Raw genomic sequence first — 16,877 nt, 5'->3', positions numbered from 1 at the left:
TCCAATAGTTTCTTCGCAGGCTTGGATGATGGAGGTCTTCAGTTTGTTCCAATGTTCCTCAACATTTTCGGGGTGTTCTGTGGGTAGATAGTTCTTGAGTGCTGTTTGGAGATGGGCTCGTCTGGAGGGCTCCTGAAGGGCTTGGGTGTTCATTTTGCGCCTTGTCTTCCTTCCTTGGAGTCTGTGCTTGGGAGCGATCTTGATAGCCATCGAGGATCGAATTAGCCTGTGGTCAGTCCAGCAGTCGTCAGCACCTGTCATGGCTCTTGTGAGGAGCACGTCATGGCGGTCTCTGGCACGTGTGATTACATAGTCTAAGAGGTGCCAATGCTTTGACCGGGGGTGCTTCCATGATGTCTTGAACTTGTTTTTCTGGCGGAAGAGCATGTTGGTGATGACAAGGTTGTGCTCCGCACATTTGGTGAGAAGCAGGATGCCATTTGAGTTGCTGTTTCCAACCCCGTCTTTTCCGATGGTTCCTGGCCACAGGTCGAGGTCTCGCCCAACTCTTGCATTGAAGTCCCCCAGGAGGATGATTTTGTCCTCCTTAGGTATCCCCGATAGGATGTTGTCCAGCTGACAGTAGAATTTCTCCTTGTGTCTTCATCAGCATCTAGTGTTGGTGCATAGGCACTTATGATAGTTGCCCGTTGGTTTTTGGCAAGATATTCTATATCCATATCTTTCACAGGCCCAGCGCGTGACAGCACACCTAGACGCTTGGGAAGTGTTTACTTGTGATTTTGTGATACGGAATCCAGCATATAGATCTCATTTGCTGTGACATACTGTGTTTTTGTGTCAGTAGAATAATAATAAGAAGAAGAATAGCCCGGCATTTCTACCTGGACCAAAACTCAAGGTTTCCCAATCTTGGAAACTATACAAACCTTGGAAATTGCACTATATTTTGAATGCTTTGAATTTCGGTGGGTTTTTTTTGCCACAAGGGGGCAGGCGGCGACAACAAATATTAGTGTAAAAGAGAATTACTATTCTATATCCATATGGTTGGATATTTAATAGTAATTCTCTTTTACACTAATATTTGTTGTCGCCGCCTGCCCCCTTGTGGCCAAAAAAAACCCCACCGAAATTCAAAGCATTCAAAATATAGTATTACTATTCTATATCCACATGGTCTCCAGCAAAGGATCACCGCCTTGTCGGGGCGCTGGAGCTTGAGCACCTCAATGATGTCATGAGCGAAACTGTGAAGGGACACCCAAGACGGGACGGTTGTGGCAGAGAGGTCAGACCAAGCGTGATCCCTGGGGAAGGCAATGGCAAACCACTCCAGTATCCTTGCCAAGAAAACTAAATGGACCAGTACAACCAGAGATATGTCGGTATGCCATTGGAAGCAAATTGGATGTTGTTATTGGTGAGATGTCAAGACTAAAGATAGACATTCTGGGGGTCAGCGAACTGAAATGGACTGGAATGGGCCACTTCACATCAGATGACCACCAGATCTACTACTGCGGACAAGAGGAACATCGAAGAAATGGAGTAGCCTTCATAATTAATAAGAAATTCGCTAAAGCAGTGCTTGGATACAACCCAAAAAATGACAGAATGATCTCAATTCGAGTGCAAAGAAAGCCTTTCAACATCACAGTGATCCAAATATACGCCCCAACCACAGCTGCTGAAGAAGCAGAAGTAGATCAGTTCTATGAGGATCTGCAGGAACTACTGGATAATACACCAAAAAGAGACATTATTTTCATTACAGGAGACTGGAATGCCAAGGTGGGAAGTCAAATGACAACTGGGATCACAGGCAAGCATGGTCTGGGAGAACAAAATGAAGCGGGACGCAGGCTGATAGAATTTTGCCAGGAAAACTCGCTGTGTATAACGAATACTCTCTTCCAACAACCTAAAAGACGGCTTTACACATGGACCTCACCAGACGGTCAACACCAAAATCAGATTGACTACATCCTTTGCAGCCAAAGGTGGCGGACATCCATCCAGTCGGTGAAAACAAGACCTGGGGCTGACTGTAGCTCAGATCACGAACTTCTTATTGCCCAATTTAGAATAAAACTAAAGAGATCAGGGAAAATACTCATACCAGTTAGATATGATCTCACTAACATTCCTAGCGAATATACAGTGGAAGTGAAGAACAGATTTGAAGGACTAGATTTAGTAAACAGAGTCCCAGAAGAACTATGGACAGAAGTCCGTGACATTGTTCAGGAGGCGGCAACAAAGTACGTCCCAAAGAAAAAGAAAACCAAGAAGGCAAAATGGTTGTCTGCTGAGACACTGGAAGTAGCCCAAGAAAGGAGGAAAGCAAAAGGAAAGAGTGATAAGGGGAGATATGCCCAGTTAAATGCGCAATTCCAGAGGTTAGCCAGAAGAGATAAGGAACTATTTTTAAATAAGCAATGCATGGAAGTGGAAGAAGACAACAGAATAGGAAGGACAAGAGACCTCTTCCAGAAAATTAGAAACATTGGAGGTAAATTTCAGGCAAAAATTGGTATGATAAGAAACAAAGATGGCAGGGACCTAACAGAAGCTGAAGAGATCAAGAGAAGGTGGCGAGACTATACAGAAGATCTGTATAGGAAGGATAATAATATCGAGGATAGTTTTGACGGTGTGGTGAATGAATTAGAACCAGACATCCTGAGGAGTGAGGTTGAATGGGCCTTAAAAAGCATTGCTAACAACAAGGCAGCAGGAGACGACGGGATCCCAGCTGAACTGTTTAAAATCTTAAAAGATGATGCTGTCAAGGTGATGCATGCCATTTGCCAGCAAATATGGAAAACACAAGAATGGCCATCAGACTGGAAAAAATCAACTTATATCCCCATACCAAAAAAGGGAAATGCGAAAGACTGCTCCAACTTCCGTACAGTGGCCCTTATTTCTCATGCCAGTAAGGTAATGCTCAAGATCCTGCAAGGAAGACTCCAGCAATACATGGAGCGAGAGTTGCCAGATGTTCAAGCTGGGTTTAGAAAAGGCAGAGGAACGAGAGACCAGATTGCCAATATCCGCTGGATAATGGAGAAAGGCAGGGAGTTTCAGAAAAACATCTACTTCTGCTTCATTGACTATTCTAAAGCCTTTGACTGTGTGGATCATAATAAATTGTGGCAAGTTCTTGGTGGGATGGGCATCCCAAGCCACCTTGTCTCTCTCCTGAGGAATCTGTACAAGGACCAAGTAGCAACAGTCAGAACTGACCACGGAACAACAGACTGGTTCAAGATTGGGAAAGGCGTACGGCAAGGCTGCATCCTCTCACCCAACCTTTTTAACTTGTATGCAGAACACATCATGCGAGGATATGAGTGGCTTGAGGAATGCAAAGCTGGGGTGAAAATTGCTGGAAGAAACATTAACAACCTCAGATATGCAGATGACACCACTCTGATGGCCGAAAGCGAGGAGGAGCTGAGGAGCCTTCTAATCAAGGTGAAAGAAGAAAGCGCAAAAGCCGGGTTGCAGCTAAACATAAAAAAAACCAAGATTATGGCAACAAGAATGATTGACAACTGGAAAATAGAGGGAGAAAATGTGGAGGCCGTGACAGACTTTGTATTTCTAGGTGCAAAGATTACTGCAGATGCAGACTGTGGCCAGGAAATCAGAAGACGCTTACTTCTTGGGAGGAGAGCAATGTCCAGTCTCGATAAAATAGTAAAGAGTAGAGACATCAGACTGGCAACAAAGATCCGCCTAGTCAAAGCCATGGTATTCCCTGTAGTCACCTACGGATGTGAGAGCTGGACCTTAGGGAAGGCTGAGCAAAGGAAGATCGATGCTTTTGAGCTGTGGTGTTGGAGGAAAGTGCTGAGAGTGCCTTGGACTGCGAGAAGATCCAACCAGTCCATCCTCCAGGAAATAAAGCCCGGCTGCTCATTGGAGGGAAGGATACTAGAGACAAAGTTGAAGTCCTTTGGCCACATCATGAGGAGACAGCAAAGCCTAGAGAAGACAATGATGCTGGGGAAAGTGGAAGGCAAAAGGAAGAGGGGCCGACCAAGGGCAAGATGGATGGATGGCATCCTTGAAGTGACTGGACTGACCTTGAGGGAGCTGGGGTGGTAACGGCCGACAGGGAGGTCTGGCGTGGGCTGGTCCATGAGGTCACGAAGAGTCGGAGACGACTGAACGAATGAACAACAACAACATCCATATGGTAATTCTCTTTTACACTAATATTTGTTGTCGCCGCCTGCCCCCTTGTGGCAAAACACCGAAATTCAAAGCATTCAAAATATAGTGCAATTTCCAAGGTTTGTATAGTTTCCAAGATTGGGAAACCTTGAGTTTTGGTCCAGGTAGAAATGCCGGGCTATTCTTCTTCTTATTATTATTCTACTGACACAAAAACACAGTATGTCACAGCAAATGAGATCTATATGCTGGATTCCGTATCACAAAATCACAAGTCAAACACTTCCCAAGCGTCTAGGTGTGCTGTCACGCGCTGGGCCTGTGAAAGAGTCTGTAGACAGGACATGTTTTCTGTACGCCCAACGGGATGCCAGGAGTGCCTCGGCTGAGAGGCCTTTCAGATTTCCCCACACAAAGTTCTTTTAAAGACTTAGAAAGTTCAACAAAGATTTTATTGTTGCTTAAATCTTTAATAGATCAAACAAATATTTCAAGGCTTTGAATCATCTAGTGGCTTGCTTAAATCTTGTCCACAAGGGACAGGCAACTTTCTTCATAAATTGTTTCTTCCTTCTACAAGGGAAATCCTTGACCCCTCCCTGGGCAGACTAACTTAAGCTCTGCTGGCGTGGGCCCCTACACCCGGTCCAAATTGCATTATGGCTGCCGTGAGTGGTCCTTACCAAACAGAGTCCTTTAGTAGATTTCCAAGAGAAAAGAAGTCTTTCAGTTCTCAGCGAAGGCTGACTGTAGAGTTGTGGAACTAAATTCCCCAACAAAGGCTATGCTGTAGTTATCTGTAGAGCTGTGGGACTGGTTCCCCCCAGCAAAGCTGTAAAAGACGAAGCTTTCTACAGGTGGAACTGATTCACCTCCTGTACGAAAGGATTCTCTATGTGAACTGAACTAGAGGTCCCCTTTTTCCCTCCTTAACCCAGAAAAAGGGGCGGAACTAAAGAACATAATGATAATTGATGGGTAATTGGCCCTATTATTGCAAACCAAGGGAAGCCACCTTATTGCAAAATGCATGGAACTTTGGAATACATGCAAACACTCAATAGAAAGGAAAAGAACTTGGAGCTCCTGGTACAGCTGTACCAGCACTTCTAGGACTGTGATGTATTTTCGAATGATGTGCGCAAATCCAAGTCAGGTGGCCTTTTGCAGTTGACAGATCATGATTTTGTCAATGTTTATTGTTTCCAAATCCCGGCTGAGATCTTTTGGCACGGAACCCAGTGTGCCCATTACCACTGGGACCACTTGTACTGGTTTACGCCAGAGCCTTTGCAGTTCAATTTTTTTAAATAAATATTTTTATTAATTTTTCATAAACATACACATTGTTAAAAACAGGTAATGGGTATAAAGGGTGGGTTACAAAAAAGGGGGGGTGCATCGAGTAAAGGAGGGTTGGGGAGGGGAGGGGGGGTAGTGTTCACGGGTGAGGGGAGAGGGCTAATGGTAGGGGAGGGGGGACAACAAGGGGGGGGGTTGGTACTTCCAGGTTTATCCATCGTGGTACAAACATATTTGATATTACATACTAAATTTGACTTTTACATTTCTTTTTCCCCTTCTTCCTCCATATTATATTCTGGATAAATTATTAAGTTTTGTCTTGTGCCTTATGGCTAGTTTTCTTAAGAAAATAGAAAGTATCATTGTAGTTAATTACTCCGGGCGTTTAAACCCTTGTTGTTGTTTTTTCTTTAACATTTAATCCTTTTCTTGGAATGCTGTTATATTTCTATTGTGTACAACCCATTGTTTTCCTCTTTTATAAATTTTATTACTGAATTCCAATTGGTTTTGTGAGGCTTTCTGTAACTTTGGGACATTTTCTGTGTCAAGATATCCATGTTTATTATATCAAATATCTTGTCAATCCAGTGTTCCAATAATGGAACTTCCTTGTTTTTCCACATTCTTGCTATGACCATTCTAGCTGCTGTTGTTAAATAAAAGAGTATTTTGTCTTCATTTTTATCTAATTTGAGATTGTGGAGCCCTAATAGTAGTATTTCCGGTTTTGGATCAAATTTAACTTCTAGTATTTTTTCGACCAATCTGTGGATTTGTGACCATAATTTTTTGATCCGTTTACAATTCCACCACATGTGTAGGAATGTGCCTTTTTCCCTCTCACATTTCCAACATCAATTTTCAATTCTGAGGTCTTGATACCAGCTGAGTTTTTTTCCTGTTGTTTTTCCTCAATGTGATTGTCACCCGGTATGGCGACATCAATAATCCAAACTTTTTTTCTTTTCCTAAATTGTGATGTCTGGTGTATTGTGTTCCAAAACCTTGTCAGTCTGGATTTGAAAGTCCCACAGTATTTTTGCATGTTAATTTTCCACTACCTTTGCAGGTTTATGATCCCACCAATTCTTGACTGCTGGCAGGAGGTACTTGTGACATAAGTTCCAGTGAATCATCTGGGTCACAGAGTTGTGCCTCTGTTTGTAGTCCATCTGTGTGATTTTCTTGCAACAGCTGAGGAGATGGTCCATGGTTTCCTCAGCTTCCTTGCACAGTCTGCATTTTGGGTCATCAGCTGAATTTTCGATCCTAGCCTTAATGGCATTTGTTCTGATGGCTTGGCAGTAGTGTAACTACTTGGCCACGGTGGTACACGCTCTTGTCACATCCCGCCTAGACTACTGCAACACTCACTACGTGGGGCTGCCCCTGAAGACGGCCCGGAAGCTGCAACTAGTCCAACGCGCGGCAGCCATGATTCTAACGGGAGCGGAGCGCAGGGAGCACACAACCCCCCTGTTGCACCAGCTCCACTGGCTGCCGATTTGCTACCGAGCCCAATTCAAGGTGTTGGTACTGGCCTATAAAGCCCTGAACGGTTCCGGCCCAAGATACCTATCTGACCGCATCTCGGCCTATGAACCCACCCGAACTTTGAGATCTTCCGGGGAGGCCCTGCTCTCGATCCCGCCAGCCTCTCAAGCACGGCTGGCGGGGACGAGAGATAGGGCCTTCTCGGTGGTGGCTCCTCGGCTGTGGAACGCCCTTCCTGTAGATGTTAGGCTGGCACCATCGCTTATGACATTCCGTAGAAAGTTAAAGACCTGGATGTTTGTGCAGGCATTTGAGTAACTTAGTGCAATCTCTGGTAAATTGAACATAGGAACGGAACAATGGACAACGAACTTGGACTACGTTTGGAAGATGAGGCGACCCGGGGTGGGTTTTTTGTGATAACTGTGTATTGATGTTTGTTTATTGCTAGAAATGGAATTGTGTAGTTTAACTGTTTGACTTATTGATTACTGCTGTTTTTACTGTCTTTGTTGTTTGCTTTCTGGAAACCGCTGTGAGTCGCCCTCGGGCTTGAGATACAGCGGTATACAAGAATAGTAAATAAATAAATAAATAAATAAACTACCAGCAGGTCCAACCAAGCCAGAGAGGTCTCAGCTGAGAAGTGGAACTAAGAGCACCCAACCCATTAGCACTATGGAGAAACAAACCAAAATTAAGTCTATACTGGCTCGGCCGATGTCCGGGATGAAAAGGACTATGGTGGATGCTGCTGATTCTGGACATCCATCAACAAGTGAGCTACAGAATCAAAATACAAATGAACAGTCACAGAAGCGGCAAAAATATACAATGCCAGAAAACTGCACAATTATTATTACTAATATTATTAATACCAAGATTAAGGTTAAGGTATTTATTATTTACTTATTCAGAGCATTTGTATCCCATCCTTCTCAACCCTCGAAAGGGGATTCAGGACAGCTTACAATTTGCAGTCATTAGATGCCGACAAAGAAACAGTTAGAGCACAACAATTAACATCAACAGGTCAACTGCAATAAAAATACATTTAAAAAGCAATAAAATACACTAAAAATATTGGCCCTTAAAATATTAACACAACCAAGTCTGAGTCTGCAACGGTTTTCCCCTGACATTAAGTCCAATCAAATTCGGAAGAATGTTGCACTCGCAGAGCTCAAGTGGTGTTGTATTTCAGTGTCAATGTTGACTTTTGTGGAGAGGTGGCTGCCAAGGTAGGGGAATGGCAGCATTTCCTAATGTTACACCATTAAGCTGTATTTCTGACATTGGAGAGGGATTAGTTGGTGCCTGCTGGAAGAGTACTTTGGTTTTCTCAATGTTCAATGAGAGGCTGAGCTTCTCGTATGCTTCTGTGAAGTTGTTTAGAGTGGTTTGTAGGTCTTCTTCTGAGTGTGTACAGACGACATTGTCATCAGCATATTGGAGTTCTATAACAGATGTTGTTGTGACCTTGGTTTTGGCTTGCAGAGTGCTGAGGTTAAATAGCTTGCCACCTGTCTGATAGATTATTTCCACTCAGCTTCCTGTCAACAAGATGATCATAGCAATGAAGATGGGAAAATAAGGTTGGGGGTCACCACAACATGAGGAACTGTATTAAGGGATCCCAGCATTAGGAAGGTTGAGAAACACTTTTTTAAACAGAGGCTGGATGGCCATCTGTCGGGGGTGCTTTGCTTGCATGAAAGAAGGCGGTTGGACTAGATGGTCCGTGTGGTCTCTTCCAGCTCTTATTATTCTCTGAGGGTTGAATGAAAAGTAATGCCTCCACCTTCGTTACTTGGGTTTGGATGGGAATATCTTAATCGAACACAGGAATAATCCTTTGAATGTGCTCTTTAACTACTACTTTTCCACATAATCACCAGACAATTGGATACATTTCTGCCAACGATGAACAAGTTTTCTGAAGCCGTCACAGAAGAAGTCGACACTCTGTTTCCGCAAGCAGCGTCGCACAGTTCTCTCAAAGTATTAATCAGAAGCATAATGATGTCCCTGCAGATCTTCTTTCATTATCGGGAACAGATGGAAGTCAGATGGTGCTAAATCTGGACTGTAAGGAGGATGTCATACGGTGGTGAGATCCAGTCTCTGAAGTTTCAAGTCTGTGCGCTTTCATTTCAGGCATTAGCATCCTGGGTACCCATTGTGCACAGATCTTCCGATAGCCAAGCAAAGCAATGATGTGACCCATACGTTCCTGTGAAATGCTTGAAATTTCTCATATGCTTCTGCGAGTACAGCATTTTTCCAAATGAAGCACAGAGTGTTTGAGGACCAGGACATCCGTAGGGAGACCAAGGTGCTTGTTTATAAAGTTATTGTCCTCCCAACCTGCTATACGCCTGCAAGACGTGGACTATCTATAGACGTCACAAGCAACTCCTAGAACGATTCCATCAGCGTTGCCTCCGAAAAATCCTGACCCTTGAGCGCTTCAGCTGGAGGTCAACTGTGACCAGCAGTGCTGTAGAATTGGAAGAGGCACGGATGGAGGGTGAAAGAGAGAAACATACCAAGAGGATGATCATCCTAAATCAATCTGTCAACCTTTTGCTTATGAAACTCGGTGGTTGCTGTCACAGGATGTCCAACTCTTTGTCATGCAAGTCAGATGTTCCCACCTCAACATCTTTAAACTTACTCACCCAATGATGCACAGAACTCACATCAACACAATTACCATAAACAGCTTGCATTCTCTGATGAATCTCCTTTGGGGTGACACCTTCTGCTGTCAAGAATTCAATGACTGCACATTGCTTAAGTCGCATTGACCGACCGTCTGCACAGGGTTCCATACTTCACAATTTAACAACACAACCGTTCAATGCTAAGGCTTCCAGCCAAAATGAAACTGTAGAGGAGAGTCTACTGAACAAGCCAGTACCTGCCACATACCAGTACTTACTTACTTAGATGATCCCTCATTGTCCGAGTAGGATTGTCTTCCAAGATTGGTGTACTGGAGGTGGGTCCATAGGTGGCTGTGGAGCCCTATTCTTGATCTGCATGTTCTCCCGCAGTGAGGGCATTGCTTTCCAGGTGGAAGGCAGTCCTGGTGGGGTTGGCTTGACGTGCCTTCCTCTTGACATGTTTCTCTCTTTCACCCTCCATTCGTGCCACTTCAAATTCTACAGCACTGCTGGTCACAGCTGACCTCCAGCTGAAGCGCTCAAGGGCCAGCCTTTTTCGGAGGCAACGCTGATGGAATTGTTCTAGGAGTTGCTTGTGATGTCTATAGATAGTCCACATCTCGCAAGTATATAGCAGGGTTGGGAGGGCTATAGCTTTATAAACAAGCACCTTGGTATCCCTACGGATGTCCCGGTCCTCAAACACTCTGTGCTTCATTTGGAAAAATGCTGCACTTGCAGAGCTCAGGCAGTGTTGTATTTCTGTATCAGTGTTGACTTTTGTGGAGAGGTGGCTGCCAAGGTAGTGGAAATGGTCAACATTTTCTAATGTTACACCATTAAGCTGTATTTCTGGCATTGGAGAGGGACTGGCTGGGAACTGCTGAAAGAGCACTTTGGTTTTCTTGCTTTTAAATGACAGGCCAAGCTTGTTGTATGCTTCTGCGAAGGTGTTTAGAATGGCTTGTAGGTCTTCTTCTGAATGCGCACAGACGACGTTGTCATCAGCATACCGGAGTTCTATAACAGATGTTGTTGTGACCTTGGTTTTGGCTTTCAGTCTGCTGAGGTTAAACAGCTTGCCATCTGTCCGACAGATAAATTTCCACTCCTGTGGGAAGCTTCCCATCAACATGATGAAGGATCATAGCAATGAAGATGGAAAATAAGGTTGGGGCAATAACACATCCCTGTTTGACACCTGATTCCACCTTTGGCAGCTGTAGAGGAGAGTCTACGGAACAAGCCAGTACCTGCCGCATACCAGTACTGCCGTCTGTTGAGGAGTTAGGAAGGTGGAGGCATTACTTTCCACTCAAGCCTGGTATGATACTCCCCCCCCCCTCCCCGCTCTCCAAAATGAGCTCCTTTTGGTTGCTCCTGCTGCCACCGCCTGGATGGAATGAGGAAGACTTGAGGACGTCCCAAAAAAGAAAGAAAAAAGAGGAGGAAGAGAGGGGAAAGGAGAGGGGGGAGAAAAGAGGCGGAAGGAGAGGAGAGGAGAGAAGAGAAGAGGAAGGGAGGAAGGGAGGAAGGCGCAGAGAGGCCGGAGCGAAGCGTCCAGAGCGCCCAGGCAGAAACGAGAAGACGGAGTCGCGCAAAGCAGGCGCGGCCATGTGGGTGCGGGGCTGGGACTGAAGGGCCCGGGAGGGGGCCATGCCATGCCCGCGCTGAAGCCATGCCCGGGCTGGTGCCTCCTGTGCTGCCTGCTGGGAGGGGGGCTGGCCCCGGGCCCCGTCGGAGCCGGAGGGCCCCGGGGAGGAGGAGGAGGAGGCGGCGGCGGAGGAGGAGGAGGCGGCGGCGGGGGCTGCCAGCCCTGTCCCCCGGACTGCAGCTGCAGGAGCCTCCCCGCCGCCAGCGCCCTCGCCTGCGCCCTGGACTGCGCCAACAAGGGCTGGCCCCGCTTCCCGCCTTCGGGGGCGCCCTTCCCCGCCAACACCGCCGCCCTGTGAGTACCAGGGGCCCCCCGGGGAGGGGAAAGGGGCCCCCAAGGCACCCCGAGGAACCAGGGGCGCCCGGGGAGCCTCGGCAAGGAGAGCGGGCTGTGCGACAACAGGCCAAGAAGGCTGCGAGGCAGGGCGGGCTCCTCTAAAACTCTTCCCAAAGAAGGCTTCAAAGGCAGGGTGGCCCAAAAAAGGGGGGGGGGGATTTCGGACAAGAAGAGGCCACTGGAAGAAAAGGAATCGGTCCCCTGAAAAGGCCGGGGGGGGGGGGAGCCTTAGCAACTCCTCGCCACAAGGAACAGAGTTGGCTGTGCGTCAAAAGGGAAGGGAAGGTTTGGAGACCGGGCTCTTCCTCGGCTCTTCCCAAAGAGGGGTTCAAAAGCAGGGTACCCTAAATTGAGGGGTTGTGGACCCCAAGAGGCCACTGGAGGAAAGGAGAAGGGTCCCAGGAGAAGGCCAGGGAGCCGTTACAACTCCTCGCCCCAAGAAGCAGAGTTGGCTGTGCCTGAAAGGAAAGGGAAGCTTTGGAGACTGGGCTCTTCCCCAGCTCTTCCTAAATAAGGGGTTATGAATTGTAAAGTGCCCGAAAAGGAGGGATGATGAATGGCAGGGTGCCCTAAAAGGGGGGATTGTGGACCCCAAGAGGCCACTGGAGGAAAGGCAAAAGGTCCCAGGAAAAGGCCAAGGGGGAGCCTTTGCAACTCCTTGCCACAAGGAGCAGAGTTGGCTGTGTCTAAAAGGAAAGGGAAGGTTTGGAGACTGGGCTCATCCCAAAGAAGGCTTCAAAGGCAGGGTGCCCTAAAGGAGGGGATTGTGGACCCCAAGAGGCCACTGGAGGAAAGGGAATAGGTCCCTGGAGAAGGCCAAGGGGGGAGCCTTTGCAACTCCTCGCCACAAGGAGCAGAGTTGGCTGTGTGTAAAAAGGGATGGGAATGTGTGGAGACTGGGCTTTTCTTCAGCTCATCCCAAAGAAAGGCTCAAAGGTTGCCACAAAGGTTGCCAAGGGGGCAGGAATGGCTGTACGCAAAGGGGAAAGAAAGGAAAGGTTTGGATACCGGGTTCTTTCCTGCCTTTGCATTGCCTGTTTACAGTTATACATTTGGGGACTGGGGTGAGGGGTGTCTCTAAAAAAGATGGGGTGGGCTTTGTCTCCTTGTGGGGGGGGGGGGTGTGGACTCCAAAAGCAGAATGGAGGAAGGGGAAGGGTCCCAGGATAAGGAGAATCCATAGAGGAGGTCCTATGGAACTCCCTGCCACAAGGGATGCGTCTGCACAGCAGGATGAATGCAGTTTGAAATTGTTTTCTCTGTCATGGCTCAGTGCTATGGGATCCTGGGTGTTGTCTCTTGGACAGAGACAGTTACAGACGTGGCAAAGCTATAAATCTAAAGATTCTATACCATTGACACATGGCAATTCAAGTGCAGCATACGTTCTTGAATGATGTTGTTTCATCTTTGGAAGAGTTTTTGTGTGTGGCTGCCCACCATTGCAATGAAAATAAGACCAATGTATGAATCCATCTCAATGCTTCCCACTTTCAAAGGCCTCTCCACACCTTGTGGCAGTGAGTTCCAAGGGTTAACCACAGCTAGTTGTATAAATCAAAGCTCACGTTTGTTTATGATCTGTCATTCTGGTATAATAAATAAGGTGGAGAAAATATATTACATTGTTCGATATACACTCCTGTCCTATTTTGCTTTCTGCTTTCCTCAACAACTTGCTTTGAGGTGGATGCAACTTCAACCTTGCGGGTTGAAATAATTAATATCCTTTATACTTTGAGGATTTCAAAAAGAGGAAATGCAGTAAATTGGAGGTCTGATAAGTAGCCCTTTCCACCTTTGTACCCGATTGACTTCCGAATTGTGCTTTTCTCTCCAAATTAATTGGAGAGGGGTCTAAATGCTTGCATTTCCTAAGAAACTCTATCAGCTGAAGTTTTCTTAGTATCTCAGGTCCTTTAACCTGCCCTCTTTTGAAATCATTGGTATTGGGTTGTTTGCCTTTGAGAGGAGAAATGAGATTGCAGGGTTTGAGCATCCTTTGCAATCTCCGATTCAGTGTATTTATTGATATTTCTAAGTATGTATTAGAGTTGCTTCTGCACTGTGTAATGACTGCAGTTTGATGCCCCCTTAATTGCCAAGGCTCAATGCTACGGGGTAGTTTTGTAAGGTCTTGAGCCTTCTCTGCCTTTGTTATTTGTCTTCATTTCCACATTATAGCGGTCTTAAGGTTGCCCTTATACGGAAGGCATATTATGTGTTATATGTATTTTACTGTATTTTGTGTATTCTGTTTGCACTACTATGTGCTTTGTAAGCCGCCCCGAATCCCTTTTGGGAGATGGTGGTGAAATATAAATACAGTTGGTTATTGTTACTGTTGTTGTTGTTAGTATAAGGTGTTTGCCATTGCTATATTATTATTATTATTATTATTATTATTATTATTATTATGAAGTGTTTACCATTGCCTTCCTCTGAAGCTGAGAGAGTGTGACTTGCCCCATAGCCACTCAGTGGGTTTTAGAGCCAAGCAGGGATACGAACCCGGGTCTCCAGAGTCATCCCTTGAAAATGCAGTGTTGGTTGTTTTATCTTTTCAGAATTCTTTTATCCTTCTTAAAGTGTAGATTTGCATTGTTTTAATATAGTTAACAGTTCGGGGTTTTTTTTTTAATATGCATTCGTCTGTGTTCATTTTTTAAAAGTGAGATATAAATAAATGTAATTAAAAACAACGAGATAATAAGAACAACAATATATTTAGTGTTTTTAGCAATTTTGAGTCTCTTTTTTAGTGAGAAAAGTGGATATAAACAACAACAACAATACACATTTTTTCTTTCTAAATAAAGTCCCAAAGTAGCTGATAACATATTATTACTATTAGTGGTAGTAGTAGTATCTTACTTTTTCTCTCTGAAAAGGAGATTCAAATTGGCTAATAACACAGCCTGGCAGCCGCAATGGACTGGATGAGAGCCAAAAAGCTGAAGCTTAATCCAGACAAGACAGAGGTCCTCCTGGTCGGTTGCAAGGCCAATTGGGGTATTGGGTGGCAACCTGTGATCAACAGGTTGCCACACAGGTCCACAGTTTGGGAGTTCTCCTCGACTCTGTGCTGACACTTGAAGCTCAGGTGTGGGTGGTGGCCAGGAGGGCCTTCATAGAATCATGCAATTATAGAATAATAGAGTTGGAAGAGGCCTCATGGGCCATCCAGTCCAAGAAACAGGAAACTTGCAGGAAACTCTGCCTTCGCACAGTTAAAGCTTCTGTGCCAGCTGCGACTGTACCTCGAAAAGCCCGACTTGGCCACAGTGGTCCATGCCTTAGTTACATCTAGACTAGATTACTGCAATGCACTCTATGTGGAGCTGCCTTTGAAGATGGCTCAAAAACTGCAATTGGTCCATAGATCAGTGGCCAGGCTACTAATCAGAGCCAGCTATAGGGACCACACGGTGCCCCTACTAAAGCAGCTCCATTGGCTGCTGATAAGTTTCTGGGCCCAATTCAAAGTGCAGGTTATTACCTACAAAACCCTAAATGGTTCAGGTCCTGCCTATCATTGTGACTGCATCCCCTCCTATGAGCCAATGGGGGCTCTAAGATCTGCTGGGGAGGCCCTCCTCCTCACAAGCACGGTTGGTGGGGACGAGGCTCTCCACCTTTTGAACGCCCTCACCAGGGAGATTAGACAGGCCTCACCAGTGTCCTCCTTCCGTAGGGACCTGAAGACCTGGATGTTCAAACAAGCTTTTGAGAACGCCTGGAGCCTATTCAATAGTTACGCAGCCTTGCACTTTGTCCCATTTATTTATCGTGACAGAAGTGAGTTGAGGGTACAATTAAAATGCATTTAAAAACACAAAGTTAAAAAACTTGGCATTATGGTACACGTCGTTTGACCAGAAGCTGGCCACTTGGAGTGCCTTTGGTGTTGCTGTGAGAAAGTCCTCCATGGTGGATGTGGCAGGGCTCAGGTTGCATTATAGTAGGTGGTCTGTGGTTTGCTCTTCTCCACACTCGCATGCCGTGGACTACACTTTGTAGCCCCATTTCTGAGGATTGGCTCTGCATCTTCTGGTGCCAGAGCGCAGCCTGTTCAGTGCATTCCCTCGTCCCATGGTTACTTATCCCATCCCCTTGTTCTATTGTTTACAGTCTGGCCACATTTACAGTAGCTTACTGCCATTGGTTGATGAGCACTGTTTTAATTGACTCTTAAGTTGGGTTGTTGTAGGTTTTCTCAGGCTATATGGCCATAGTCTAGAGGCATTCTCGCCTGACGTTTCGCCTGCATCTATGGCAAGCATCCTCAGAGGTAGTGAGGTTCCCCACCTCACTACCTCTGAGGATGCTTGCCATAGATACAGGCGAAACGTCAGGAGAGAATGCCTCTAGATCAAGACCATATAGCCCGAAAAAACCTACAACAACTCAGTGATTCCGGCCATGAAAGCCTTCGACAATACATTGACTCTTAAGTTGTTGTTCTATATGCCTATATGCTTTATTCAATTGTATTTTATATAGTGCTTTATTTTATGTGCTGTTTTTAGGCATCTTGTGTCCCTTCGGGGAGATGGTGGCAGGATACAAAAATAAAGTTGTTGTTGTTGTCGTTGTCGTTGTCGTTACTACTATTTGATACACAACAAGATTAGTACACAGCAAACAAGATCACTATGCTGGCTTTTATATTGGATTACACTTCCAAGTGTCTAGGACAGTGTTTCTCATCCTGCCTAATGCCAGGATCCCTTAATACAGTTCCTCATGTTGCGGAGACCCGCAACTGTAAAATTACTTTTGTTGCTACTTCATATCTGTAATTTTGCTACTGTTCTAAATTGTAAAGTAAATATCAGATATTCAGGTTGTATTTTCATTTACAGGACCAAATTGGGCACAAATATCCGATATGCCCAAATTTGAATACTGGTGGGGTTGGGAGGGGGGGGGGTGTTTGATTTTGTCATTTGGGAGTTGTAGTTGCTGAAATATATAATTCACCTACAATCAAAGAACATTCTAAACTCCACCAACAATGGAATTGAGACAGATTTGGCACACACAACTCTCATGACCAACAGAAAATACTGAAAGGGTTTGGTGGGCATTGACCTTGAGTTTTGGAGTTGTAGTTCACCTACATCCAGAGAGCACTGTGGACTCAAACAATGATGGATCTGGAACAAACTTGGCACGGATACTCAATATGCCCAACTGTGAACACTAGTGGAGTTTGGGGAAAATAGACTTGACATTTCGGAGTTGTAGTTGCTGGGATTTATAGT

The 16,877-nt window shown here is 45.5% G+C and overlaps 1 protein-coding gene across 1 annotated transcript in view; it reads left to right on the top strand.

Annotated features, from left to right (window-relative positions):
• The first annotated feature begins 11,043 nt into the window (after window positions 1–11,043).
• Window positions 11,044–16,877, top strand: part of PKD1 (polycystin 1, transient receptor potential channel interacting) — a 106,208-nt gene continuing 100,374 nt past the window's right edge. The window contains exon 1 of the mRNA XM_060785804.2: window positions 11,044–11,568. Within this exon, the coding sequence (XP_060641787.2) occupies window positions 11,282–11,568 (287 nt within the window). The 5' untranslated portion in view covers window positions 11,044–11,281. The remainder of the gene's footprint in view (window positions 11,569–16,877) is intronic.

This window comes from Anolis sagrei, chromosome X (genome assembly GCF_037176765.1).
Source record: "Anolis sagrei isolate rAnoSag1 chromosome X, rAnoSag1.mat, whole genome shotgun sequence".
Taxonomy (NCBI): domain Eukaryota; kingdom Metazoa; phylum Chordata; class Lepidosauria; order Squamata; family Dactyloidae; genus Anolis; species Anolis sagrei.
The sequence above is the reverse complement of the archived record's forward strand: the minus strand, read 5'-3'. Positions and strand labels throughout refer to the sequence as shown.